General features: G+C 44.8%; 1 protein-coding gene across 3 annotated transcripts in view; it reads right to left on the bottom strand.

Moving 5' to 3' along the window:
* Nucleotides 1-26,854, bottom strand: part of VAV3 (vav guanine nucleotide exchange factor 3) — a 1,781,337-nt gene that overhangs the window by 734,445 nt on the left and 1,020,038 nt on the right. For all 3 annotated transcript variants that reach the window (XM_069641873.1, XM_069641875.1, XM_069641874.1), the window contains exon 17: nucleotides 4,667-4,767. In XM_069641873.1, the coding sequence (XP_069497974.1) occupies nucleotides 4,667-4,767 (101 nt within the window). The remainder of the gene's footprint in view (nucleotides 1-4,666; nucleotides 4,768-26,854) is intronic.

The following is a 26,854-nucleotide window of genomic DNA, read 5'->3' as shown; positions in this document are numbered from 1 at the left end:
GTTGCAGCTCACCTTGCGCGATCTGAATGACACAAGTCTTAGAAAGATCGTTGTTTTGTTCTCCCTTTGTGTTCCTTCCCTTGCCTTGTCCCCCCTAGAAACACTTGTGTACATGAGTGTTATAAATGACTTACTATATCATATCCTCCTCCTCTGCCCCCGGCTCATCCCAACTGTCCCAGTCTTCAACCACCTCATCCCTTTCAATCCACCTTCCTGGCCCTCAAGTTCCCCAATGCCATTTATTTTATTAATATTACCCGCCCAACCCTGTTCCAACCTGGGATATCCACTTTTCTTTCATAATTAATATTTATTTTCCTTTATTTTTCAAATGTTTATTATATTTATCTAAACAAATCCTTTACCCACCAAATGCACCTCCAACATCCTTCACCACCAACCTTACCCCTACCATCCCAAAACACCAATGCACCTTCAGTTCAAATCTCTGCTCACCTCATCGTCCAAACCATCGCTGCTGCACCGCCTCTGGGGGGTGCCATCCAAATCTCTCCCCACTAATTTTGAACTCCATCACTGCTGCACTGCCGCTGGGGAGGAGCCGTCCAACATCTCTGCCCACTCTCTGCAGGTGACAGCATTCCAGCCATCTCCCTACACCGAGATATCCGGCCCAGGGACATACTATTCTGCTTCTGCTCCTGTTGTAGGGGGGCCGCCCTAGCCCCTCCCCCTGCTGTTGCTTACTGGGATGATGGTGCCCCCCCCAGCATCCCACACATGGAACCTTCTGACCACCTGCCAGGGGCACTGCCCATTATTCCTGTGGTCCTTCTCAGATGGTACCCACCCTGGCCTACCCCACAAGCTGCCCCATCACCCACTCCTATCCCCACTCTGGTCCTACCCCTCCTACTAAATCGAGGTCCCTAGGATAAAGGGTCGCAACCTAGCACCCCAGATGCCCCACCCCGCTGGATGAGCCCCCAACAGCCCCTTGGAAACCCTGACACCTGTGGCACCCACCCAAAAGCCCATTCAGGGCGAGGGCAGTATTAGAGGCGACCAGGTCCACAGTGGACCAAACGTGGTAAACGAACACCCATCGGGGTTAATGAACTAGCCAAAAGCGTAAATGCCTTCATTTTTTTTAAACTGCATTACTTAAATGTTAAAACTCCTAATTGTTAGAACCTGCACTATATATATATATATATATATATATATATATATATATATATATATATATATATATATATATATAGATCACTATGATCAACAGAGACATTGTGGGCGTTATAGTATGATGTAGACTCAATAGTGTAATGCATCCACAAACTTATTGCCATATTTACTATGTGCATAGGAAACCAGGCTATGATGGGCGACGTGTTGAGCATCTCATTTGCAAAGTGAGGCAACCTAGTCCTCTTTCTACCTTGAACCTCTGTTTTTTTAAATGAACATCTGAGAGGAGGCACTCTGTTGTGAACAAGCGGCAAGTAAGCCGTGAAACGCGTAAATGCCTCAGCAAAATTGTTTACTACACCTTGGTAGGACAGTATTATGATGGTTTCTTTTTCAAATGTGTGTGCCGTGATTTCCCTGATTGTTAGTTAATAAAGGAAGAAATGGATGTAGTAAGAAATGCGAATCCGGATCGTTTATGATGATCGCTACGGAGAGTGCTGCTCACCTTTGTCTGAATGAAGAAGTCAGTCATTTTTTATTCCTAGGCAATTTAAATAGTAATTGGGGTTAGTACCTCACAGCAGTTCTCAAGTGTGTGGTTTCAGGCGTGAAGGATAGTCCCTCTACCCCAGGCCCACAGCAGGCGTGAAGGATAGTCCCTCTACCCCACGCCCACAGCAGGCGTGAAGGATAGTCCCTCTAACCCAGCCCCACAGCAAGCGTGAAGGATAGTCCCTCTGCCCCAGCCCCACAGCAGGCGTGAAGGATAGTCCATCTACCCCAGGCCCACAGCAGGCGTGAAGGATAGTCCCTCTACCCCAGGCCCACAGCAGGCGTGAAGGATAGTCCCAGCCCCACAGCAAGCGTGAAGGATAGTCCCTCTGCCCCAGCCCCACAGCAGGCGTGAAGGATAGTCCATCTAACCCAGGCCCACAGCAGGCGTGAAGGATAGTCCCTCTAACCCAGCCCCACAGCAGGCGTGAAGGATAGTCCCTCTGCCCCAGCCCCACAGCAGGCATGAAGGATAATCCCTCTAACCCAGCCCCACAGCAGGCGTGAAGGATAGTGCCTCTGCCCCAGCCCCACAGCAGGCGTGAAGGATAATCCCTCTACCCCAGCCCCACAGCAGGCGTGAAGGATAGTCCCTCTACCCCAGCCCCACAGCAGGCGTGAAGGATAGTCCCTCTACCCCAGCCCACTGGCCTGTTCACAGATAGACAGGTGACAACAGCAGCTGGAGACACGGCGAGACGCACACCATATTGCCACCTGGCGGCAACCACTGAGCACTGCACCTGGCTCACAAAACCTGGAGCCCTAAACCGCTACACAGCTCCTGACAAAAACCCCAAGACCCCCCCACACGCCGAGGAAACACACAGTAAGCCACCCCCTATACTAAAAAGGAGGTCCCAGCGGTGGTGGGATGCACAACGCCTTTCCCCTTTTTCACATAGCTATTTATCTCCTGTCACTTGGAAAAACTGTTGGTGCTAATTAAAAAAAAAGGCTTCCCGCCCCTGGGTAACGGAACACTGTTAACTGCCAAATGTTCCTGAACCTTCGTCGGCTCCCAAATAAATACCTAAGGGGGCAATCTATCCACGGCCTGGCTCCCTGGTCAGGTGCAGCGTCCAAAATCTCCCCGGGGAGCAACGCATACTGCGTGCTCACCAGAGTCCCCACTGATCCAAGCATGTGAGCGCTTGTATTCGATTCTGTTTTTTTTTTAAAAAATGGGTCACCCTAGTTATACATGACAGAGCAGGTGAAAAATACCAAGACCCCTCTCTGATATATCTCCTCATGATCTCTGGCAGTGAGCACAGCTTGCTCTAGTGAGACCGTAAGAGAATCGACAAAGCCAATAGGTCTGACTTTGTAGCTTGATCTTGGAGGATGTAATTCTTTACATTCACCACATTCCTGCTCTACATACCAGTCACCTGCCAGGACTCAATTATCTAACTTTCCCTTGCCTGCTCCACCCCTTCACTCATGCCTGGCCAAGCATTGGTGGGTTTCAAGTATGCATCTCTTTCATTCCGCACACTGCTCTGAATATTCTGTCTCTCTCCCAGAGCACGGAGAATGCCATTTTTCTTGAAGTTCTCAGCCTGGTGGCCCTCTCACTCGCCTCCTCTATGCCGCTGCCAACCAGTCAGGGTAAAAAAACATCAGAGGTTTGCTACTAATTTCTCTTCCCAGAGCAAAGGAGATAGATCCAGGAAGATTCCTGGAAAGGGTATCAGCTCTTGCCGACTGGATGAGGATAGGCTGATATCCTCGAGTGCTGTTGGGCAAAGAGGTGAACGAAGTAGCCCAAACAAATGGAGGTGAATGTGCAATTAAAATGCAATTAAGATACCCTTGATGACATGCTCGATTTCCATCGGGATACACAGAAGAGCAATGCAAGCACCCTAGGCAGGCTGGACTAGTGTAAGTCAGAAGAAAGAAACCACTCCAGCCACCGGAAGTTCAATGAAATAATAAAATACTTGATTTCAGAAGGATTTCCTCCAGGCATAACTTACTTTTCAGAAGGTTTTTTTTTATTGTGTGTGTCTACTCATTCACTCCTTGATAAAAACAGGCTTGCTTCCATTGGATATTATTTAAGAATGAATAATGTGGGCCTTTAGAGGCTAGAATGTAATCTCCAGGGGGTTTGTTGAGGCATCTGATCTTTCCAAACCTGTGCATTTGGGTACCTAATGCTGGCCTTTCCTGTTCCCAATTCCTTTCACCTCCCTTCAGCTCCCCAGTGCCCAGTTCACCCGCACTGCTCTGAAGCATCTGATTGGAATGTAAAATCACACAAAACACCAAGTAAATGAATCAATATAAACAGGTGGGCTTGAGTTTTTTAAGGGAAAACACGACAGGTAGCACGCCTATATTTCATGCCTAAACATTCAATGTAATTAAGTATTTTTCAAGGTGTTTATACATGTATTCAAGCGTTCTTTTCAAGGATTCAAAACATGTACATATTTTATTCATTTGTTTCTCCTGAAAATGGTCTCCGTGTATTATTTTTCAGGCGCTTAATGATGTCGTCATTTCCTTTCAAACCTAGTGCATAGTATTCCATCTAAGGTAACAATTAAAGGAATGAGTATCTCCTACTGGCTGTAAAAGTTCACTGATAAACAGAACTTAATTCTGGAAGTGCTCTTGAAGGCATTTCAGAACAGGCAGGTACCAGTCAGTGGGAAGAAGCTACACTGTGCATTTCACATAACCTTACCATAAGGTAGTTCATAGCAAACAACCTCTTGCCAATAGAACACAATATCAAATGCATTCCCGTGGATTTTATTTTAATTATTTTTGTAATGATAAAAAGGCTATGAATTTTAAATGCAATCCTAATTGTGCTTATAAATGGCCACTTTAAGCATATGTATACCACGATAAGCACACATTAAGGGTAAATTGAACCTTAATTATCTAGTACATTTAATGTCCCAATTAAAACAGTACTAGAGCCATAAAAGTGACTTACCGCCCGAATTAACCCTGCCACAATTGCCTGATCTTCCTAAACATTCTTTGTGGGCTCCAGTGCCACATTTTGCACACAAATAGCCTTGATAAAATGTTCCCCTAAAAGTACAAATAGAAAAATTGATGTTAAATCTATCAGATAACACATGTACAAGCTTGCAATATGACGTAGATGTGACCTGGGACCTTAGGTTATTACGTGCTGAGTGCCTTTTGATAATAACACATTTCAACCATTCACACATTATGCAATACCAAAAAACAACTGTTAGGGATACAGGAATACACACATACCATACGAATATATAGATAAATGTTATACTTCATTAAAAAATAATAAGCAAGCAAGTACTAGGAACGAAATTATTAATGTTATTCTCACTTTCTTGAAGCAGGTTCAGCACAAAAGGCACTTTATGTAGGAAGTGAATTCATCTAACTTTGAGACCCCGGTTAAATGTCTCAGTTTACTGTGAAAGAACCAGTCACTCAAAGGACAGTCTAGTCATTATATGCATGAAAAGGCAGTCACCAGTCCTTTACTCTCTGCCAGATTTGGCATCAAAGATGAGCTTGGTTGGGGAAGGGCACTGGTATGGGGAGATCATATTATAGCCTTATGGACATAGGGAAGGGACATTATACGTGGTATAATGACCGCACCCAAAGTTATGGCATGAGAAGCCACAGCAGGCTATACATTTGCAAAGGGTCATAATTCCAAGTGAGAAGACCCCCTCCCAAAGTATCTAATCCTATTTGCACTTCATGTTAATAGCAGGATGGCTTTGGGGAGGTTAGGACCAAGTTAAATAGGCTAGTTTGATGAGGAGTAATACACATAACATGTTAGTAAACTAAATGTGGTTTTACTCTGTAGTTGTCATTATAAGGTAAGTATTTGAAATTATTGCCTTTGTTGAAATTGAACAGTTTTTAAAATGAGCAACGTTAGCCGAAACGCAAAAGTAAACCTTTTCTGTACGAAAGTGAAAGCATTTTTCCATATTTTAACTTTTACTGAGGTGCGCTAAATTGGGTTGATTGTCATGTTGAAGGTTCAGTGAAAAAAGATCTTTACAGAGAGGGAGTGCTTGGTGAAATAAATGGTGCTTGCTGTTTCTTAAAGTCAGATAAATGCTGTTTGTGATTTCCTTTTCCATAAGTCAGAATTGTTGGAATGCAGTCAATACCACTCCAATAGTTCCTGACTGTATTCCGAGGATTCTGATTGGATGAGAAGAGGATATTTTTTAAACCCAAAAGCGACTCCATCTTGCTCTTTGTTTTCAGTTTCACTTACTCCTTTCTTTTTTCTCTGTGCATCGCCCCCAAGCACAGCAGGATAAATTAGCACAACGAAAAAGTGACTCATGGGGAAACTTACAGATGCCCTATGAAGTCAACCTAACAATGTTGCGAAAATAAGTGCACATGTGTACCATTCAATGACCACAATCAACATAACAATGAAAATAAAGCTATACAATTGCCGTGACGCAATCCCTCCGGAGCAAGTGTCACAGCATGGCAAACCAGCAGTTCCTGCGCAATAGAGGTCAAGAGGAGGCAACAGGCACCCACTATGTGAAGGTCCACTGCAAGCGCAGTAGGCATGATATGTGTTGTAACCTGGGGGGCACCGTGGTGGAGTGTGGGCCCCCCCTGGGTCTGGGCACCAGCGCGCGTATGCGGCGCGCAAGAACACACACCGGAGACGTCTGCCTGTTCCGGCGCTCCGGCGCGAACTGCCGCGGGCGCCGCCTTTATTAACTGCCGCGCATGCGCCGGCCCGCTGGGCCGCGCATGCGTGCTTCGTGTACCACGTACACAACATCCCTCCTTTTCCCCCTCAAACAACAAACACATTAAACATGGGGAGCCAACATGGCTCAAAACAACTTATACTTAACAGACTTAGTTACTCAGGCTGCCGAGTCCATGATGAAATCTTGGAATCTTTGTCGGGGGCGGCGCCCTTCCCTGCGCGGGTACCTGGGCGAGCTCCTCTCGAGGTTCTCTGGCCTCCCAGGATCTTCGGGCGGTTCAACGCCTTCCGGCGGCGCCTCTGCCGCTAGTCCTTGGTCAGGATCGGGTTCTTCCTCCGCTGCCACGGGTCCTATGCGCTTGAAGAAGGACACATTTCTGGTCACCGTCCCTCGCGCATTCGCAGCCGTGACCATGGAGCCTTTGACGTGAGTTACTCCCATTGGTTGGGTTTCGTAAGTCATTGAGAGTTTTCCTTCCGGTTTCCTGTTCCGGACAAGGACGGTGTCTCCCACTGCTATCTCTTTATCCGGCAGCCACCGCCTTGTTGTCTCGCTCTCGTTCCTCGCGGCTCTGTCTGCTGCCACCTGTGTGTCATCGATCATTCCTGGGCGTCGCTCTCCCGCTTCCGGTATCAGCCCTCTGGGTATTCGCCTGAACAGCGCCTCGGCGGGTGCGATTCCGGTGGACCGATGTGGGGTGGACCGGTACTCCCGGAGAAAGTCGATTAAGTTGTGGCGCAGGTCCTCCCCTCCATTGACAGAGATACGAAAAATTTTGTTGAGCGTCCGCATGAAACGCTCAACCTCTCCATTGGCCCTTGGCCACAGCGGGGTCACCCTTCGGTGCTTGATGCCTCGTTCCGCACAGTATCTGGCAAACCGCTGCCCTTGGAACGGCGCTCCATTGTCTGAGCAGATCTCAAGTGGGAAACCATGGGTGGCGAAGATTTTGTCCATGGCCAGGATGGTGTGATCGCTGGCGGTGGATTCCACAAGTTCCACTTCCGGGTACCTCGACCACTGGTCTGTGACTACCAAGAAATATAGACCTCTTCCGGTCGAGCCGAAATCTGCGTGCACTGTTCCCCATGGCACGTCGCTCCGTTCCATGGCATGAATGGGCGGACCCTTTTCCGCAGGACTCGTGGCCTGGCAGGGGATGCAGGTCCTCACGAATTAGGCCACCCTGTGTTCCAGATCGGGGACCCAGACCTTCAGCCTAAGGCGCGCCTTCATCCTCGCCATGCCTTGGTGCCCTGTGTGGGCCAGCTGGAGGACTCTCATGACCAGTCACCTGGGGATCACGATCTGGTCCCCACGCAGCAGCAGGCCGTCCGTGGACACCGAGAGCTTGTGTCGAGCTTTCCACAGCAGTTGTAGGTCCCTTTGTACCTCTGGGTTTCTTTCTGCATTGTTTAGGAGGACGTCCCGCCACTCCCCTGTGGCCACCGCCTTTTTCACTCTTAGGAATGCCTCGTCAGAGTTCGAGTCGTCCGCAATGTCCTCTCTTGACAGGGCCACTGGCAGGGCTGATTCAACGACGAGATGCACAGCGTCCCCAGCGTCTGACACCTCTACAGGACTCTGGGCGTTCCTCGTGCCTGGGTGGCGAGACAGGTAGTCAGCGGGGTTATGAGTGCCTGGGCGGTATACCAGCTTGATGCCGTATTCGATGAGGGACAGCATCCATCTTTCGATACGGGGAGGCGGCTTGGAAGATGTTCCAGACAGGATAGGAATCAGGGGTTTATGATCCGTAACCACGACGACGGGTTTGCCGAGGATGTAGATTCTGAAGTGTTTGCACCCCCACAGGATGGCAAGGGCCTTTCTTTCAATCTGGGAATACCGCCTTTCCGTGTCGGTGAGGGCTTTGCTGGCGTATGCTATGGGTCTCATGGCCCCTAGTTCGTCTGCCTGCATGAGGACTGCCCCCAGTCCCACTGGGCTGGCATCGACCACAATCTCTGATTCCCGGCTGGGGTTGAAGTAGGCCATTGTCTCCTGCTCTAACAGGGCTTCTTTGATGGCATTGAAGGATCTTTGTTCAGTCACCGTCCACTGCCAAGCTACGTCATTTCTCGTAAGTGCCCTCAGTGGTTCTGACAGGGAGGCCAGGTCTTTGATGAATCGGCCGCAGTAGTTGACCATCCCCAAGAAGCTCCGAACCTCCGCCGGTGATGTGGGTGGAGGCGCATCTCTTATGTCTTTCACTTTTCCAGGGTCCGGGGATATGCCTCCCGCATGGAAGGTGAACCCGAAGAATTCCAGCCGGTCTTTGAGGAATTCGCACTTTTCTTGGTGCAGGGTTAGGCCTACCGCCTGTAGTCTCTCAAACGTGCACTCTAGCCGTTTAAGGTGTTCACTTTCCGACCTGGCGAAGACCAAGATGTCGTCGGACATGTTGATGACACCCTTCAGACCGGACAAGGCTCCTCTGATGGCATTCTGGAAGACCTCAGCCGCGGACGAGATCCCAAAGTTAAGTCTCTTGTACTGGTACAACCCTTCGTGCGTAGTGAACGTCGTAATGTACCTCGACTCGGGGTGCAGTTCCAACTGGTGGTACCCAGACCGGAGGTCCAGTTTGGAGAAGACTTTGGCGCCTTGAAGTTCTCCGACGATGTCATCTAGAGTGGGTGTGAGGTGACGCTCCCTTTTGATGGCGGCATTTGGGAGCCTCATGTCCACGCAGATGCGTACTGCCCCCGGCTGTTTCGGCTTTGGGGCTACTACGATAGGCGAAACCCAAGGGGTGGGGCCTTCCACTCTTTCGATGATATCTCGGTCGACCGACTGTTGCAGCTCCTCCTATACTTGGGCCCTTAAGTGAAAAGGGATCCGGCGGTGTTTGAGGGCTGTCGGCCTCACGGACTTGTCGATTTGCAGGCGAATGGGCTCTGCGTTCAGTTTGCCAATGCCCTTGAAGAGAGTCTCAAACTTGTGTAGCATGCTTTTCAGATCGGCGTGGTATACCCCAAACGTGAAATGGACAATGTCGAGCGCTTCTGACGCCGCACAGCTCAACAAGGAATGTGGGCTAACGTTGGTGACGAAGAATCTTGCTTTGATGGTGTTTTGTCCATGAGAGACTGGGGCAACAAACACGCCTTGGATGGGTAAGGGTGTTTCCCCGCCGAATGCATATATTCTTGCCGTGGACGCTGACAGTTCCGGTGGGCCTGGCAGGGCCACATAATGTTTGGTGGCTAGCACGCAGACCGAAGCCCCAGTGTCGATGAGGATGGGGGTGGGAACGTCATCGATGTTGACAGTGCATGTGGGTTGGCGCCTCGTGCCGGGACCTTTCGCGATGCTGGAGATGAAGAAGACTTCTTCCTCCTCCTCTTCTTCTTCTGCGATATCTAGGTCCTGCAGGCCCTGATCGATCGAGGAGATGCCTCTCACTCTGCGAGCGCCTCCTCGTCCAACTCTCTCTGGTCCCCTTCCTGCTGCAACGGGGGAAGCAGCTCGGCACATCCTGGCATAGTGCCCCGGGGTGCCACACTGGGCGCATGTTCTCGACTTTGCCGGGCAGTCACCGCTGTGGAGGAGGTCATACCCACAGTACGGGCACGATGGGGCGTTGCCTGGTGTGGGTGTGGCATCGGGCCTTCTCGGCGCCCATCTTGACCTACCCGCAGCTGACCGTCTTACTGCAAATGCGTCCTCGTTATTCCCTGGTCGCGTGGCAGCGTCCATTTTCGCACCTCTGGCTTCCGCCAGCTCATGCGCTCTACCCAGGTCCAAAATTTGCTGGAGGGTCAGGCCAGGCTCTCTCAATACCTGCCTCCGAAGCTTTCCGGAGCTGCACCCCTGCAGTAGTTGGTTGCGGACCATTTCTTCCTCGTTGGCCCATCTGCAGGAGGTCGCCAGGTGTCTCAGGCGGGCGCAAAATTTGTCTAGGGGCTCGTCGTCCAATTGTCTCTCAGCGCCCATGACAAACCTGTCAAAATCCACGTTAGCCATGGGGAGAAAATGGTCTTTGAGTGCCTGCTTGACTGCGTCATACGTGACCACGGGGATGACGAGGGAGTCGTAGATCTTGTGGACTTCTGCGCCTGCCGAGTAGATCATGGTTGCGATTTTGGTGTCATCATCGTCCACCCCAGATGCCCTGAAGAACATATCTAGTCTTTTGACCCACAATAGCCACTTCGGGCCTAGCTTGGAAGGGGGCCAGTAGTATCGAATTCCGGCATGGGGGCTAGGGAGCTACGAGCTCTGCGAGGGATTGGGGCGGCGGCACCCTCATCGTCAGCTTCTTCCCCCATCTCGGCGCCACGTACTCACAGTTGGCTGTCTTGAGGGAAGGGTGGCTTGTCCTGGTCTCGTGGTAGGGTTGGGGTGTAAAACCAACTTCTTTCTTCTTAATTGCCACAGCCCTGCGCCTGCAGGACTGTGGGCTTTCCAAAAATTATTCTTCTGTGTTCTCCAACACCGCTGGCGGGTGGCGCACGAGCACCCAGTCGGGCCGCAACCACTGTCCCCACGTGTGAAGGGGAGCGAGTGAAAAGAAGATGGCCGCCGGTGCTCTGCGGGTCCGTAATACGGCAGACTTCCGTCTCTCCGAGGTAGTCGGGCACGGAAGCGAACCGTACCTCCTCGTCGCCAGTGTTGTAACCTGGGGGGCACCGTGGTGGAGTGTGGGCCCCCCCTGGGTCTGGGCACCAGCGCGCGTATGCGGCGCGCAAGAACACACACCGGAGACGTCTGCCTGTTCCGGCGCTCCGGCGCGAACTGCCGCGGGCGCCGCCTTTATTAACTGGCGCGCATGCGCCGGCCCGCTGGGCCGCGCATGCGCGCTTCGTGTACCACGTACACAACAATATGTGTGAGTAGTTCATCAGCCTATCCAGAGACACGGAGAAACAGTAAGCGCTACAAAGGACACCATGACACAATCATTGCTGACATCAGCAACTCTGGTTTAGCATACCCCACAACGGTCACAAAGAAGGGGTTTGCGTTGTACAAGCAAATGAGAGAAAGTGGCATTTTCTTATAAATTCATTTGTCATTAACATAGGATGCAGAATGCAGAGGCCATACTTCTGTATGTATGAGCACATCTCACCGGAACCAGCCTCATTGCACTGTCTGTCCACCGTGGGCTGAATCACTTTTAAATATGTGTGCCTTTATTTCATTTTCTGTAATCGTTCATGTATAACGAACGCGTATAATACCAGCGAGTTGTTTCTAAGCGCGGGATTCGAACCTGTGTTGCAGTACGTTGTCTGGCTTGCCAGTGAGTTTAAGATGGATTAATGACCATCGTCAATTCCGTGGCTCTCTTAAAACTCTCTTATTCTAGTTCTAGAGGTTCTTACCATACGCCAAGATGCCTCTTGGTGAATGTGCGCATTATAAGTACAAATAACATTACCATAAACGCGTTGCCCCTGAGCCATCCTTCTTCATAAAGCTCTGCATTCGAGCAACCCCTTTGTAATGCTTTCAGTCAGAATACAGCACTATCTCCCACCTAGGAATAGGAGGTCACTCCACCATATACAATGGCTGCCCCCGGATACAGGAAAGCAAGACTGGAAATTAAATGGGTTACCTGTTCGTTAAAATACTAATTAGCCCATCTCATTTTTACACAGAAACTGAAAACCTAGCTTTTCAAGAGCACGTGCCCTGTACAATGTGCTTTCGGTCTGAGAATTCAGAATATGTATTTGCTATTTCTCTATAGCCCCGTGATGTCTTAAAGTAAACACGCATGGTTTATTATCCCGCCCTCGGAAATAAATACCCAACTTTGTGCCAGCACAGAACATACATACATCCTCTATACTTTGGAGTCATGTCGATGAGGAACCAGGGGGTGGATGGGGGAGTTTCACCCTCCACTCACAAGGAGCGCAAAGAAACTGGTTGTCAATAAGTTTGTTGCAGGTGCCTGGATATCCCATGACAATCCCGTATCTATAATGCGTTGGTGCTACACGGAAAGCTTCTATAAGAGCCTGGCTATCAGTAATGTTTCATAATCTTAGGAAGAAGGCACAGGAGTTCCTGCTACAGGTCAGTCAAGGGTTATGACCACAGAGGAAAAACTGTACCCCATAGAAGGCGCTATTACATCAGACCTTCTAGTATGCTGCTGAGACAGGTGATGGCATTTAAAGGTGATCCTGAAGCATCTCCTCCATTGTTATGACCCTTCCAAGTGATAGCAGCAAGCGACCAATGCGTGACAATACAAGTATAAGCCCATCACGAGTGCTGAACTTCAAAGGAAATACAATCTCTATAGTCCCTCTTCTGACTATTTGCAGCATTAATGAGTCTTGGAGCGGCTATTCCCAAACAGACAACTCCAATAACAAGAATAGCCCCGTATACAAGAGAAGGAATGGGAGTAACATGACTGATATGAGTAGCTCATATCAGAAGTTAATCAACATGAAATGATCCTCGCTGCCCACCGTACAAGCGTGAATGAATTTATGAACCGAGTTGATTCATCCAACACACATAGTTCCTTATCAGGGAGCGTCAATATCTCCTGCCTAGAGCGAGGCCCCCTGGAAAGACTGACTCATGCCACCACTACTATAATCTTAGCAAGGATACGCAAGGCTGCAGCATCTGACAAGGCCACGCAAACTCAGGATCAGCTGAGAAGGCCAGGGCAATGACAAATGCCAGGCACTTGCACTACCCCGAGAATCTGATGGCCTTTTCCTGGATGTGGAGGCCCTGGAGCTTGTGTTTTAGGTCAGGAACCCAACATTTGACTTCGTTTTTAGAAAAGAACCTTCACGCTTGCTTTAAGTTAACCCTTTGATTGTAAGACTTTTTCCTAGAGAAAGTAGCATAGCACTTACCCTAGATCATGTAGGTGCCTCACGCTGCCTCAACCCTAAGACTCAGGAGGTAGAATATGGAATTCTCAATGCTTTACTGAGTCAGGATTGTAGCTTCTCCTCCTGTCTAAGGTTTTCTACCCGGCTATCAAGGTAGTTGCCAGGTTTCAGTAATTACCCCCCTCCTGCCAAGCATATATATCTAATCATGGAAATGTCTTCAGTTGGAGCTGGTGGCTTTGCAGCTGCTATAATATCTGGGCTAGAACCAGGGCATTCTATTAATCAGCTTTTTGTCTGAAGGCATATTTCCTGCCAGCCTTGGGGCAGAGTAGCCTGGCAGCCTTGCTCTTGTATACTTTTACTTCTAAGCTTTGCCGATTCTACAGTTTGGCTCACTTGACTCCGGAACCTCCTGTTTGGTATTATTCAAGCTAACTTGCCGATTTGGCTTCACTGAAGCAGTTTCCGCCTCTCCAGCTCCTTTGCTCTTCTTCCTCTCACTGTGTCATGTACCTCAGCATATATAGTTCAGTGATCAAAGCCAACCAGGCCCAAACACCCACTTATACAAAATGCCTTCCAAGGGTTGTTTATTAGTGTGTAAATACAAACGCAAAGGAATATGATGTTTCACATTAAAATGTCTCCCAAATCACATGCATATCATGCTCCCAAAGCCTATAATAGTGTGAAAGGTGTGCTAGAATAGAAGTGCAGTGTCCTCCATGGATCTTATGAGTTAATCAACACAAATAAGAATACATCATGGTCATTTTTAATTGTATCGGCAAGCTGCTTACAATACGAGGCAGACACTGGGTCTCATTAGTATTGTGGTGTGTTAAAAAAACGGTGGTAAAACAGAGGTAACTGTTACCACTGCATTTCAGCACTGCTGTACAACAACTTTGGCAGTGAGGTTGAGGATTTTCCTCTGGCTAAAAGATGGAGGAAAATCCACCACCTTACCGCCATAAAATCGTCATAATTGGTGGAATTACCGCCAGCGATAATTCTGGCAAAATCCCCATGGAGTCCTGCGGACTCCAATAAGTGGGGACTAACACCGCCTACTACCACTTGTAATTTTAACAGTGATTAAGCTGGACCAAATGGCAGTAACGGTAAATCCGTTTGGTGGTATTTTGGTGGATTTACTGCAGAAATATTGCCAAATTTGTAATGAAGCCCAGAATTGCCAAATATTTTAACATTGTGCGTCACCTCCATAGGGGCCACTGGCCACTCATCAGATCATCCAGGTGAGCACCCTAGCCCTTCAGACTATTGACTGCAGTAGTAGAGGAACTACCCTTAGCAAGTGGTCTCTGAGGGCCCCAGAGATCATGCAAACATTGCCCAAGACCCCAAAAAAGGTTTGTCAAGTTGCCCTGAATCTGCGACAAATAACAGTGTAGTAGCCATTGTAGTGGTATCATGTATAACTAGACCTCTGACACCAAGGAGATGCAGGAGGCCATATGACTCTGATGGCAGAGAAAGGCAACGGCTGTGACCTATCTCTGCAATCAGAAAGGTTTTAGCATCTGAATGGGGAGGTAAGGTCCTCCTGTGTCGTGTATTCAGAGTATCCCCCCTGAAGCAGGGCATCAAAGACAGCATTACATGGAATGTTTTGAAGTTGAGGGAAAACCTCAAGCAGTGCCGCAGATGAAGTGTGGTTTAAAACTGTCAGTACCTCCATAGAACATGCTGAAATGTGTCAGTTTTCCAGGTAGAGAAAGACGTGAATTTGTACACTCCTGGAGCAACCAGTCAAAACCTGGCAAAAGCCATCTGGGCTTAAGATATGGTCAAGGGCAGATCCAGAAACTGGTAATGGACATTGCCAATCACACAGTGAACATGACAGAAAATGCCATGAAGGTCCAGGGACACCAGCTAATCCAGAAGGTCTAGGGACTGCAGGATCTGGGCAAGAGTAATCATCTTGAACTGTTATGCCAGTTCACATTCAGCAGTGGGAGACTGAGGATGGGTCACAGACCCCTATCCTCCATTGGCAGAAAAGAAAATGGGTAGAGCATGCCCGCTCATCCCCCAAGATGGGCACAAGAGGTATTGTAGCCTTTGCCAGTAGTGAGGAGATTTAATCAAACCGGGGAGTGAAGAAAGTGATGCTTCGTTGAGGGGCAGTGGAGGAAAGGGAGGAGTTGACACTGTGAAATGACCAGTGGCAACGTAAATGGAACCCAAGACTGTTTTTCCTAAAGCAAAGTGATGCAGAAAAACTTTAAACTGGGCTGTTTCTTTTAATTATGACCAAATGTAGAAGGCCTCAAGTCTAAGTGAGAGGGGTGCCACGAAAATGAATTAGTTATGATTTCTGCCTCTTACTCGCTACCACAATAAGGGTGCACAGTGGGTGGGATGCAGGAAATCACCTGTGCACGTGAGAGATAGCACTCTACTTATTGAGCCTTTGAGTACATTCCACTCAAAGACTTGGTTTTTACCAATGTCAAGGAAAGCAGGGGAAGCATAATGCATCCCTTTTCCAAAAGTGTGGAGAAGCCTGAATCGGTCAAACATATAATCATGTTAACCTGACAACACAGATTATGTTATAGAAATTTTGAAATGATCCAGTGGTAGGATTTTGCCAAAAGTTCTAAATGACACACACATGGATTTCCTGATGCACATAATTATTCATTCAGTTTTTGTAATGTATTTATTTTCTCCAATACGTGTCTGTTATAAATATATATATATATATATATATATATATATATATATATATATATATATATATATATATATATATCTATGTCCCCCTTCCTAATCTATTTCATTTAATGCATAAAAACTGATAGGCCATCATTATATGCCTTTATTACCTTATAAGGTTATTAACATCTGTTTTATTTAAGATGCATCTTTAGAATGTAATTAGCAAGCTAAAATAACTTGTTATGATGCCATTACCGTGTATGGGTATAAACATTCAAAGTAACTGACAAATAAACATGTTGTTGTTCTATAAACTGTATGTATAAACAGATTATGATCTCAAGGAGTCTGTAAACTGTGTATTCAAGGTTTGTTCGATGACGTTTTAAAAAAATGTTTGCTCTTAGTTATCATTTCTTCTTGAATCTGCTTCTTGAATCTGGGGGCACCACATCTTATCCTTATCAATAACCTCCTGATATTTAGTATCGGGTTTCTCCAATTCCCTAAGAATTGCAAATATTTCCTTGGAGTCATATTGAGCATTTTCGATAGATCCTAATAGGATTATTCTTTGGCACTTATGACTGGAAGTTTGAATCTGTTTGCCGCTCCTAAAAAAATTATCCTGTCCTCTTCCTCTGACTCTGTCTCAGATTATATAATCATCAATAGAGATGCGTGGCAATCAAAATGTGTCAATGTTAACCTAAGGCCATCACATGTTAAGGCAAGTGCATATGGTGAGTCAGGAATTACAATATTGAGTTGGTTTCTTGCAATTTTAAAATGCAACTGTAAAGTTAGAAAAAACAAGGTGTATGTCTCTGACAAAGGCAGCTGCCTTCTGGGATGGCATCAGCAACATGATATGGGATTAACATTCAACCCAAAAATTCTGGGCTGTGTTTGCACCATATCAGGCCAATTGCAGAAGACAGCATAAAAGATGTGTTCAGAGAAGAACTTTGTTGCCTTAAAGGTGAATATCATAAAATAATATTTAAAAAAAGGTTCAATACATGTTATTGCAAAAGCAAGATGTGTTCCCATTGCTCAAAGAGAGGAGGTCACCAAAGAAATGAACAAATTAATAAAGAATGCGATCATTTAGCCAGTAGAGGCATCAGATGGTGCTCCCCAGTGGTAGAGGTGAGGAAACCAAATGGCAGTGCTTGCCTATGTGTAGACCTCAGGGCACTCAATAAATGTGTAGTGGTTGACCGTTTTCCCCTTCCAAACATTGGGAAATTGGTCAGCCTCACAGAAGGAGCAAAAGTATTTTCCACACTCGATCTGGCGTCAGATTTTGTTGCACCCCGAAGCCAAGAATCTCACCACCTTTGTTACACAAGATGGCAAATTTCAGTTCAATAGAATGCCTTTTGGGTTAATATCAGCTGCCACATTCTTCCAAAGAATGATGAATGAAATAATAGGTGACATTTCAGAAGTATTCCTTTACCCAGATTATATGTAAGGCATGGGGTCATCTACTAAAGACCATGATGCCAAATTCAAGGCACTGTTAAACAGGTTAAGTAATGCTAGGCTCATCCTTCAAAAGTCTAAATGTTTTTAAAAAGACCGAAATCGACGCATGGCTAGTACTCTTTAAAAAAGGATAAGGATTGCAATCAACCAGCTAGTTATCGTCCAATCAGCCTTATCAATACAGATAACAAGATCTTGGCCAAGGTTCTTGCTTTACGCCTAGGACAGTTCATGCCGGTCTTGATAGGGGAGGAACAATCTGGTTTCATGAAGGGTCGGCGTACGTCCAGCAATATCAGGAAATTGTTATTAACCATGGAAATGGCGGACAGACTGGTAGGTGATGCAGCCATCCTGTCCTTAGATGCTGAAAAGGCTTTTGACAGAGTTGATTGGAATTATTTATACTCGGTATTGAGGGAAATGAATCTGGGGGAGGATTTTATTTCCTGGGTAGCTCTTTTATATGCCAGTCCGACGGCTGACGTTAAGACTAATGGAGTGGTGTCGGAATCGTTTTGTTTGAAGCGAGGCACGAGGCAGGGTTGCCCTTTTTCTCCTCTGTTATTTATTTTGGCGATTGAACCCCTAGCTATTTACATAAAGAATGAACCGAATTTACAGGGCATTGAATGTTGGGGTATGGTGCAAAAGGCATGGCTTTATGCTGATGACCTCTTGTTGGTGTTGCAGAGTTTGGACACATCCCTGACATGTCTGATGAGGATTTTGTCGAATTTTCATGATTGTTCGGGATACAAGGTTAACCGCCAGAAGTCAGAAGTGTTGCCTCTGTCCAATAGATGTGATAAATCCCTGGTTGAGGGTCTGGGGTTTACTTGGTGTGATAGGCGCTTACGCTACCTAGGGGTATGGTTGACAGCTCCAGTCTCCCGTATGGTTGATGAAAACATGAGTGTGGTAGTACGAGATTGCAAATTGATTTTGGAAAGGTGGTCTTTACTTAATCTTTCACTATGGGGTAAAGTCAATGCCTTGAAAATGAATTTGGCTCCCAAGATTAACTTTATTACCAGCATGCTTCCACTGAGAATAAAGGGTAGTTATTGGAAAGATCTAGACCGCCTTATGCAAGAATTTTTATGGGACAGGAAGCCGCCCAGACTTAGTCTATGGAAATTGCAACGTCCAATTTATTTGGGTGGTCTAGGAGTTCCGAACTTTAAGGCCTACCATTTAGCATTTTCTGCTCATTCTTTTGTTCCGTTTTTGGATGGTAAACTGGACGGATGGGCGGTGGCAGAGTCGAATGCATATGGGCCATTGGGCCCGGAAGCACTGTTGACCACTAACTCAAAGATCACGGGGGGAAGTCTGTTAACCACGTCCTTTTTACGCAACTCTTGGATTGAGGTCTTGACTTTGATAGGGAGGGACGCTTTTAAGTGTAAGAATGCTTCTATATGGCTGAATCCTAGGATTAGAGATAACTCCAGGACAATTTTTTGGCCCGATTGGTTCCTAATGAATGTTAAAAAGGTCTCTGACTTGGGGAACGATGATCGGTGGCTGACTGCAGCTGAGCTGAGAGAGAGATGGAGTTTTGAGGACTTGTCGGACTCGGCTTATAGACGACTCAAGAGGTCTATCGGTGAGGTGGACTGGTCTGACTCCTTTGACTTGACTATTTTTCTGACGGATTCTAATGGACAGGGAGGTGGTTTAGCCAGTAGGTTATACAAACTTTTCATGTCGTATTTTCGGAACAATGACAATTTACGGGAGATCTGGAGTGAGAGGATTGGGTCTGATATTGATCTTGAGGCCTGGCAGAATATATGCGGGAATGTCTCATTGTGTTCACTGAATCTGGGCGAAAGGTCTAGACAAATTAAGATCCTGAACCGTGTGTATTGGTGTCCGGAAACGTTACATAAAAGGGGCATGACTGACAATGCTGACTGTTGGGGTTGTGCACAGGAAGTGGGAACATTGGAACACATGCTGTGGGCCTGCGAGAGGGTCAGGGCGTTCTGGATAGACATTTGTGATGTGTGTGTCAGAATTTTGGGTGAAGAGTGTGTCCTGGACTTTAAGACAATGATCCTAGGGGAGGATTCCGAGCTGGCTGATGTCAACTCTTCCCTTAAGAAATGGCTTTTCAGAGCAACCATTGTTGCTAAAAGGTTGATCCTTCGAGGATGGAAAGGTCAGGTCCGTCCGACATTTGAGGAATGGGTTCAAGAAATGCATAGCCTGTCTCGTACAGAAAAAATGATCTACAGATTGAAATGTAAGTTGTCCACATATGAAAAGATTTGGAACATGTTCAATGATTTTATTTGATCCATTTTTTTTTTATTATATTCCTTGTTGTTCCTCTGTACTTTAGTATTATTTTTGTATATACTTGTAAATAAATAAATAAAAAAAAAAAAAAAAAAAAGTCTAAATGTTGCTTGAGAGCACCACACATTGATTACCTTGGTCACCAATTGTCAAATAAAGGTGTATCCCCACAGAAGGATTATTGCCATCCATACTACAATCTCCTCCAACCAAAAACAGACAAGAGGTCATGTCATCTCTAGTTCTAGTACAATATTACCCAAAGTTCATAATAAACTTCTCAGATACATGTTTATATATTAGGAGTTTATGTGAGAAAGGCCAAAACTTTAATTGGAGCACTACATGTGAAAATGAATTCTCTGAGATAGAGAAGTCAATTGTCAATACCCACATTCTTTCACCGTTTGACAACAGCGAGGACAATTACATAATGACGGATGCAAGCCGCACAGGCCTGGGAGCCATACTCATGCAATCTGCCAAGCATAGTGACAAAATAATAGCATTTTCCTCTAGGACTCTCAAAGAAGTTGAACAAAGATATTTGGTTATCGAAAAAAAGAGGCCATATCAGTGACATGGGACATCAAACATGTCAAAACATTTCTATGGGGCAGAACATTTTCAATCATCACCAACCATAAATCACTTGTTGCACTATTTGTGTCAAAGGGGCTACATGGTGTCTGAAGAAGAATAATAATGAAGTGGGTGGCATCCATATAAGGTCATGATCTTATCATTAAATATGTTCCAGGTAAGGAAAATGTCATAGACTATCCTTCGAGATGTTCAGTTAACACGTGTGATGAGGATGATACAAGATGTTTTTTTGGGTGTGTAGAGAATCCATAACTCAGGATGAATGGGAACAGTGTTGTGATAATGACATTGAACTTCAAAAGGTAAACGAGTTTGTACTTAATGATTGGTCTGGGTGGACAACCGATTTGGGATTGGGGGCATTTCACAAAATTAGAAATGAACTGGGCATAGAAGACTTATATGTGGTGAGAGCAGGGTGCATTATTCCCACCTGTGGTGTAAGGAGAACACTCATTTAACTAGCCCATGAAATCCAGATGGGTATGTCCAGAAGCAAAGGGATACTTTGTGCAGACTATTGGTGGCCAGGCCTTGATACAGAGGTGGAGGACTTGATACAAATATTGCACTACATGTTCATCATCAGACAAAGTTATCAAAACATATGTACAGCCAATGAAACCCATAGAAATGCCTACCATTCCTTGTGAGTACATTGCCTTAGCTAGAATGGGTTCCTAACCGTCCTTGCAATGGCAAACAAATATGTGATAGTAATGGTTGACCCATATTCCAAATGGGTAGCGGTACGCTCTGTGTTTGAAGCAGATTCAAAGCATAATTACATTCATGGATGAAACTTTTCAAAGAGAGGGCATACCGAAGAAGCTATAGGGATCGAACACCATAAATCATCGATATTCCATCCCTCTATGAGTGGGATAGTGGAGGGATTCAACAGAACTTTAATACAAAATATTAGCATGTAAATTCAGGGAGGAAGAAACTGGGAGAATGACATAGAGAAACTTGCTTTAACATATAGGCTATCGCCACATGCCACTACGGGATTAATCCCATTTGAAATATTAAAGAAAGGAAAAGCTGCCACGATGTGTGTCTGCCATGGTTGGGGAGGTTGAGGTTTACTGAATGGAATAATTTGGTAATAAGGAAATTAGTCCCAAAGAAAAATGAGGCAGCAAAAGAATGGTACTATAATAAAACGTTCAACACAAGACTATATTGAGTGGTGGTGATGAAGTACCAGTTCATAGACCGATGGGTGTGCTCAAAGGAGAAAGCAAATGTAGTGGTCCATTCAGGGTAGATCGAGTTTTGGATGATGCAGTTATATTGAATGAATCTGGAACAAAAGTCAGATAGCTACTCGCCCCAAATAAAATCAATATAATTTCTTCAAAGATAGAGGAAGGGAGGTGTGTTATTATATATATATATTGACAGATTCTACCTTCGGGTAGCAAAATCGAGCTGCACTCTCCACACTGCCATATTCGCCCAGTTTCCACAAAAAAAAGGGGGGGGGATTTGAAATCCACACCAACGCTTTCTCGTTTTCTTGTTTTCTTCCTTTATTAGTTTACACAGGAAAAAAAAATGCATACATCGCATTTAAAAAACAATGGAAATTCGTTTCCACAAATAGAAAAATGACCCCAGTACGGGTCCTCCCAAGTGCAACACTCCTCCTATTTCGAGCCGTTAACGCGTTTCGCGACTTACTCGTCGCTTGCTCACAACAGTTAGCCCTCTTCACCATGTACTAATTTAAAACATAAGGCAAGTGGGAAGAAAGGGAGAAAGGGGGAGGGGTAGCAGCAAAAGCAAAAACCAACAAAGGACCACATTTGCGCTCAGCATTCCAAACCAATTCCGTGTCAGACATCTTTGCCTAGTGTGGTTTCCCTTCAGAAATGCATTCTTTAACTGACATTTTTAGGTATAAGGTTTTCTCATTGGGTGAACGTTTGTCTGTTATTACTGTTTGCTCAGTGCTCATACCCTATGGATTTCCATTTTTGGTTACCAAAATGCTCATACAATTTGTCAGCTAGTACGGGTGAAAAGTTGCTAAAACAGCATTCATTAAAACCCATTCGACCTAATTACTTTTCTGCCCTTACCTCGTATGTGTGTTAATCGTACTGGGTAGGGATTTTAAAGTGCATAGTGCATAATTAAAACATCTTCTCCCACCATGTTAAAATACAAAAGTCTGTCTAAAAAACTACAAGTTATAGGTCTCCATGGCTCACACCCGATGCATGATCATATTGTGCTGGTATCTCATCCACGAATTACTTCATGGAGCTAGAGTCTACAAAAGGGCTGGCAACATTATCAATGTATCAATTGTCCATGATTTTTATACCTATTCTGTACATACTCTGATATCTACTGGATCTTATAGAAATGGCATGGTGGTGTCCATAATCGAATGGTTAACATTGTTGGATCTCTGCTCAGGCCCCTGTACGTTTCCTTGCTTTATATGGTGCTTAATGCACAGAAGCTCTCCATTTTGTCCTTAGTGGTTGAAATGGAGATGACATAGTAGTCATTATGTAGCGATGGACAAAACCTTTTATCCCAAAAACACCCCCCAATAATTATGGGTTGCTGTGTGGTCGCTGAGCTGTGTTGATCCAGCTCAGTCTTCTTCCCACCAGCATTGTAATGTCTCCCTTTATCCCCTTCTCTATTCTCCCGGCCTCATGAAAAGAAACATTTGTGCAGAATTAAAATTCATTTGCAACAAATGTGATCAAAAACAAACACAGGACTACCAACACCATAGAAATTATTAAAAAAGCATTAAAAACGACTACTTAATAACATATGCACCCAATTCTACAGTCAAGCGTTTCTTGTTTGTCCCTTATTTCGGAAAATCTCTTCACTTTTCTAACGCCAAGATGCAAATGTTGAAACTGATTATTTAAAATCCAAAGTACAACAAGGTAAACAGCAAGTTATTGTTCTTATAATAACATATAGGTATGTGAACATAAACATTCCTTTAGCAGCCCAGAAAGGTGTATAACTCCTCATTAATGTTATGCCCATTGGGCTGTTTTCTTTCAAAGTCTAGTATACACCTCGTTTCTTTTTGTCTCAGCTGCTTCTCCTTGTCTCCTCCCCGAGGGCCCAATTCTATTTTACATACACCAAAGAATCTGAAACTGTCTATTTCTTTGTTGTGGCATTCATAAAAGTGTTTGGCCATTGGATAGTTCACATCGTTATGTGTAATGGCTCGCACATGATGCTGTATACGGATCTTTAACTTGCATTTCGTGCTGCCAATATAATATTTCTGGTAGGCACAGGTGAGGGCATAAACTACATAGTCAGTTTCACAGGTGATCCGTTGTTTGATCTCTATTTTGTGCCCTGTCACTGGGTGTGTAAAAGTGTCCCCATCGATTGCATATTTACATATGTTGCAGCGTGTGCATTTATGAAAACCTTTCCTTTTCGCTGTTAACCAGTTTCCTGCAATCTTCTCTTCTTCCTTGGTCATAAAGCTTTGGACCAGCATGTCTTTGAAGGATCTATTCCTTCTAAAAGTCACCTCGGGATGGGGTTTAAGGCTTTTGGCTAAATCCGGGTCAGCTAGAAAAATGCTCCAGTGTTTCTACAAAATGTGTTTAATGCTTTTTGACTGATTATCAAACGTTAGTTTACATCGAGTGCTCGTTCCCCTTTCTGATTTTTCTTTGTTTTTGTTACCAGCTAGAAGGGTATGTCTCTCGATTGCTCTAGCTTTCAGGAAGGCTCTCTCGATGACTTTCTTCGGATACATCTGCCGTTTGAAACCTGCTGCCGTCAATTTGCTCTCTCTGTCGTAAGACTCCAAGGTATTGTTGTTTCTTCTGAGTCTTACGAATTCCCCATAGGGGACACTCCTGATCACATGTTTAGGATGTCCGCTGTGTGCATGTAGAGGAGTATTTGAGCCAATCTTTTTCCTGTGCAGCTCGCAGGTTAATTTGTCATTCACAATTCTAATATTAACATCCAAAAAGGTAATCAGTGTCCGGCTGTGAGTCTCAGTGAATCTTAAGTTTTTGTTGTTTTGATTCAGTTCCTTAACATACTCCAACCAGCCCTTTGCAGTCCCTCTCCAGATGACAAACAGGTCATCGATGTATCTTAACCATAAAACCACATTTTGCGTATGTATCTGATTTCCCTCTGACCATGCCTGAAGTTCTTCCCATGCCCCCATCATAAGGTTTTCATAGGTAGGCGCAAAGGTTGTTCCCATTGCTGTCCCTTGCATCTGCTTGAAATATTCATCATTGAATAGGAAGACATTGTTCGTAAGGCATAAGTTGATCATTTGCATCACCATCTCATTATGTTTCAAAAAGTTCAAAGATTTAGTATTCAAATAGTGTAGACATGCTGTTTTCCCATCCTCATGTCCGATCGACGTGTAGAGGGAGACAACGTCCATAGTGGCCATCAGGTATTCTTTTTCCCAGGGAATATTTTCTATTTTGCACAGGAAGTCAGTCGTATCTTTTACATATGAGGGAAGTGTACACACAAAGGGGAACAGTACCTCGTCAATATATTTCGATATGTTTTCCAATGCTGAGCCTATTAGGCACACGATTGGTCTCCCAGGTGGTTGTTTCAGATTCTTATGAACTTTGGGTAAAAAGTATATTGTCGGAGTTATGGCGTTGCTGATCCACAAGAATTTGTATGTTTCTTCCGATATAATACCCATTTCTTCATATTTCTTTAGAAAGGATTTGACTGTTTGTTTTAGTTTCAGCATGGGGTTGTCTTTCAATCTCGTGTAGCACTTGATGTCATTTAGCTGTTTGTAAGCCTCCTTGATATATTCAGTTTTGTTCTGTAGAACAATGTTACGTCCCTTGTCTGAAGGTTTTATAATACAGTTCTTCAGTTCCTGCAGATCTTTTAATGCTCTTCTCTCATTTCTTGTCAAGTTGTCTTTCAATGTTGAGTTTTTTGTTTTTCGACGTGAACTTTTTAAATCTTCTATGACGAGGCTTTGAAACACTCCAATATTACTGGCCACATTTGTAGTTGGATTGAATTTGGATTTCGACTTCAAATTACTTTTCACCATCCAGTCTGTTCTAATTCCTGCTTCTGCAAGATCAGTTGATGCGGTTACTTCTCCCATGTCAGTTCCCTTCTCTAGTTCCATAAGATCAGTGAGTATGTCCACTTCCCTAATCATGATCTCTGTTTTTCCTGTCTGTGCTTCCCTTTTTCTTTGTTGCCAAGTGTTATTGGCAAAGAATTTCCTAAGGCAGATCTTTCTTATAAAATGGTCCAGATCTATCCTAGTGTCCACATAGTCATTATTAGCGTTGGGACAATAGTTTAGTCCCAAACTGAGAACTTTTTGTTGAGTCATTGTTAGAATGTGATCAGACAGATTTATAATTTTTAAACTTCCATCATCATGTGTATCAGCCTCGCTCAGTTGCCAGAGCGCAGCGGTCTGCCCGAAGTATATATATATCTCACTCTTCCTAATATATTCCATTGAATACATAAAAAGTGACAGGCCATCATTATATGCTTTTTTACCTTATAAGGTTATTAGCATCTGTTTTATTTCAGATGCATCTTTAGAATTATAATCAGCAAACTGAAATGATAACTTGTTATGATTTCATTACCATGCATGGGCACACACATTCAGGGTACTGTGACAAATAAACATATTGTGGTTCTTCTATAAACTGCATGTACAAACATGTTATGATCTCATCCCCCTTTTGAATGTGCCCCTTGCTGTTGTTTAAACACAAGAACGGGGGGGGGGGAATGTCCCAAATGCAGCAGTGGTGTGGGACACTAAAACTAAACATTAACAATGAAGTCCAAGCTGCTGAAGATTTAATTGCAAATTGTTTTTAACAGTAACTTCAATATTGAGTGTATCTTATACGATATCACTTCAGAAACAAATTTATGGCTGTATCAGATTCCGAAAGCAATAGAGATTGTCTCAAGGTAAAAAGTCAACATTTATTATCATAAGTATTGTGTTACAAAGTGCAATGTTTAAAAAAAGGAAACCTAATAAGAAAGAAGAGGGACATATCGTGAACACAAATCATGGTAATCAGACAATCTTGATGTTCAGGCAAACTTGCAATTGTTGATCAGGTTTAGAATTGGACAGTGGAGCAATAAAACATCATGACAATAAGTCAAACACAATCATTTGCAAGTGAAAACAAAAGTAAAAAAACAGTGTAAGCATCTAGCCAAGATGCAATAAAGGAACAACATAAAAAGTCTGATGAATTTTTGGCAGACCTGTTTAAAATTCATCAGCCTTTTTCCTTTTCTCAAAATTCTAGAATCAGAGTATTGGCTGAGTAAAAGTTTGCACTTTGAGTAAGTGATTCTACAATTTATGTTGTTCCTGTGAGCCTGATTGGCTGCCTGCCTGCATGAATGCGCTTCTGTCTGATTGGCTGACTGAACCTGGCTCAGCCAGAGTGAATGAAGGACAGGTGT

This window comes from Ambystoma mexicanum, chromosome 1q (assembly GCF_040938575.1).
Source record: "Ambystoma mexicanum isolate Mex_15411 chromosome 1q, UKY_AmexF1_1, whole genome shotgun sequence".
NCBI lineage: Eukaryota > Metazoa > Chordata > Amphibia > Caudata > Ambystomatidae > Ambystoma > Ambystoma mexicanum.
Note: the sequence above shows the minus strand (reverse complement) of the source record. Positions and strands in the feature narration are given on the sequence as shown.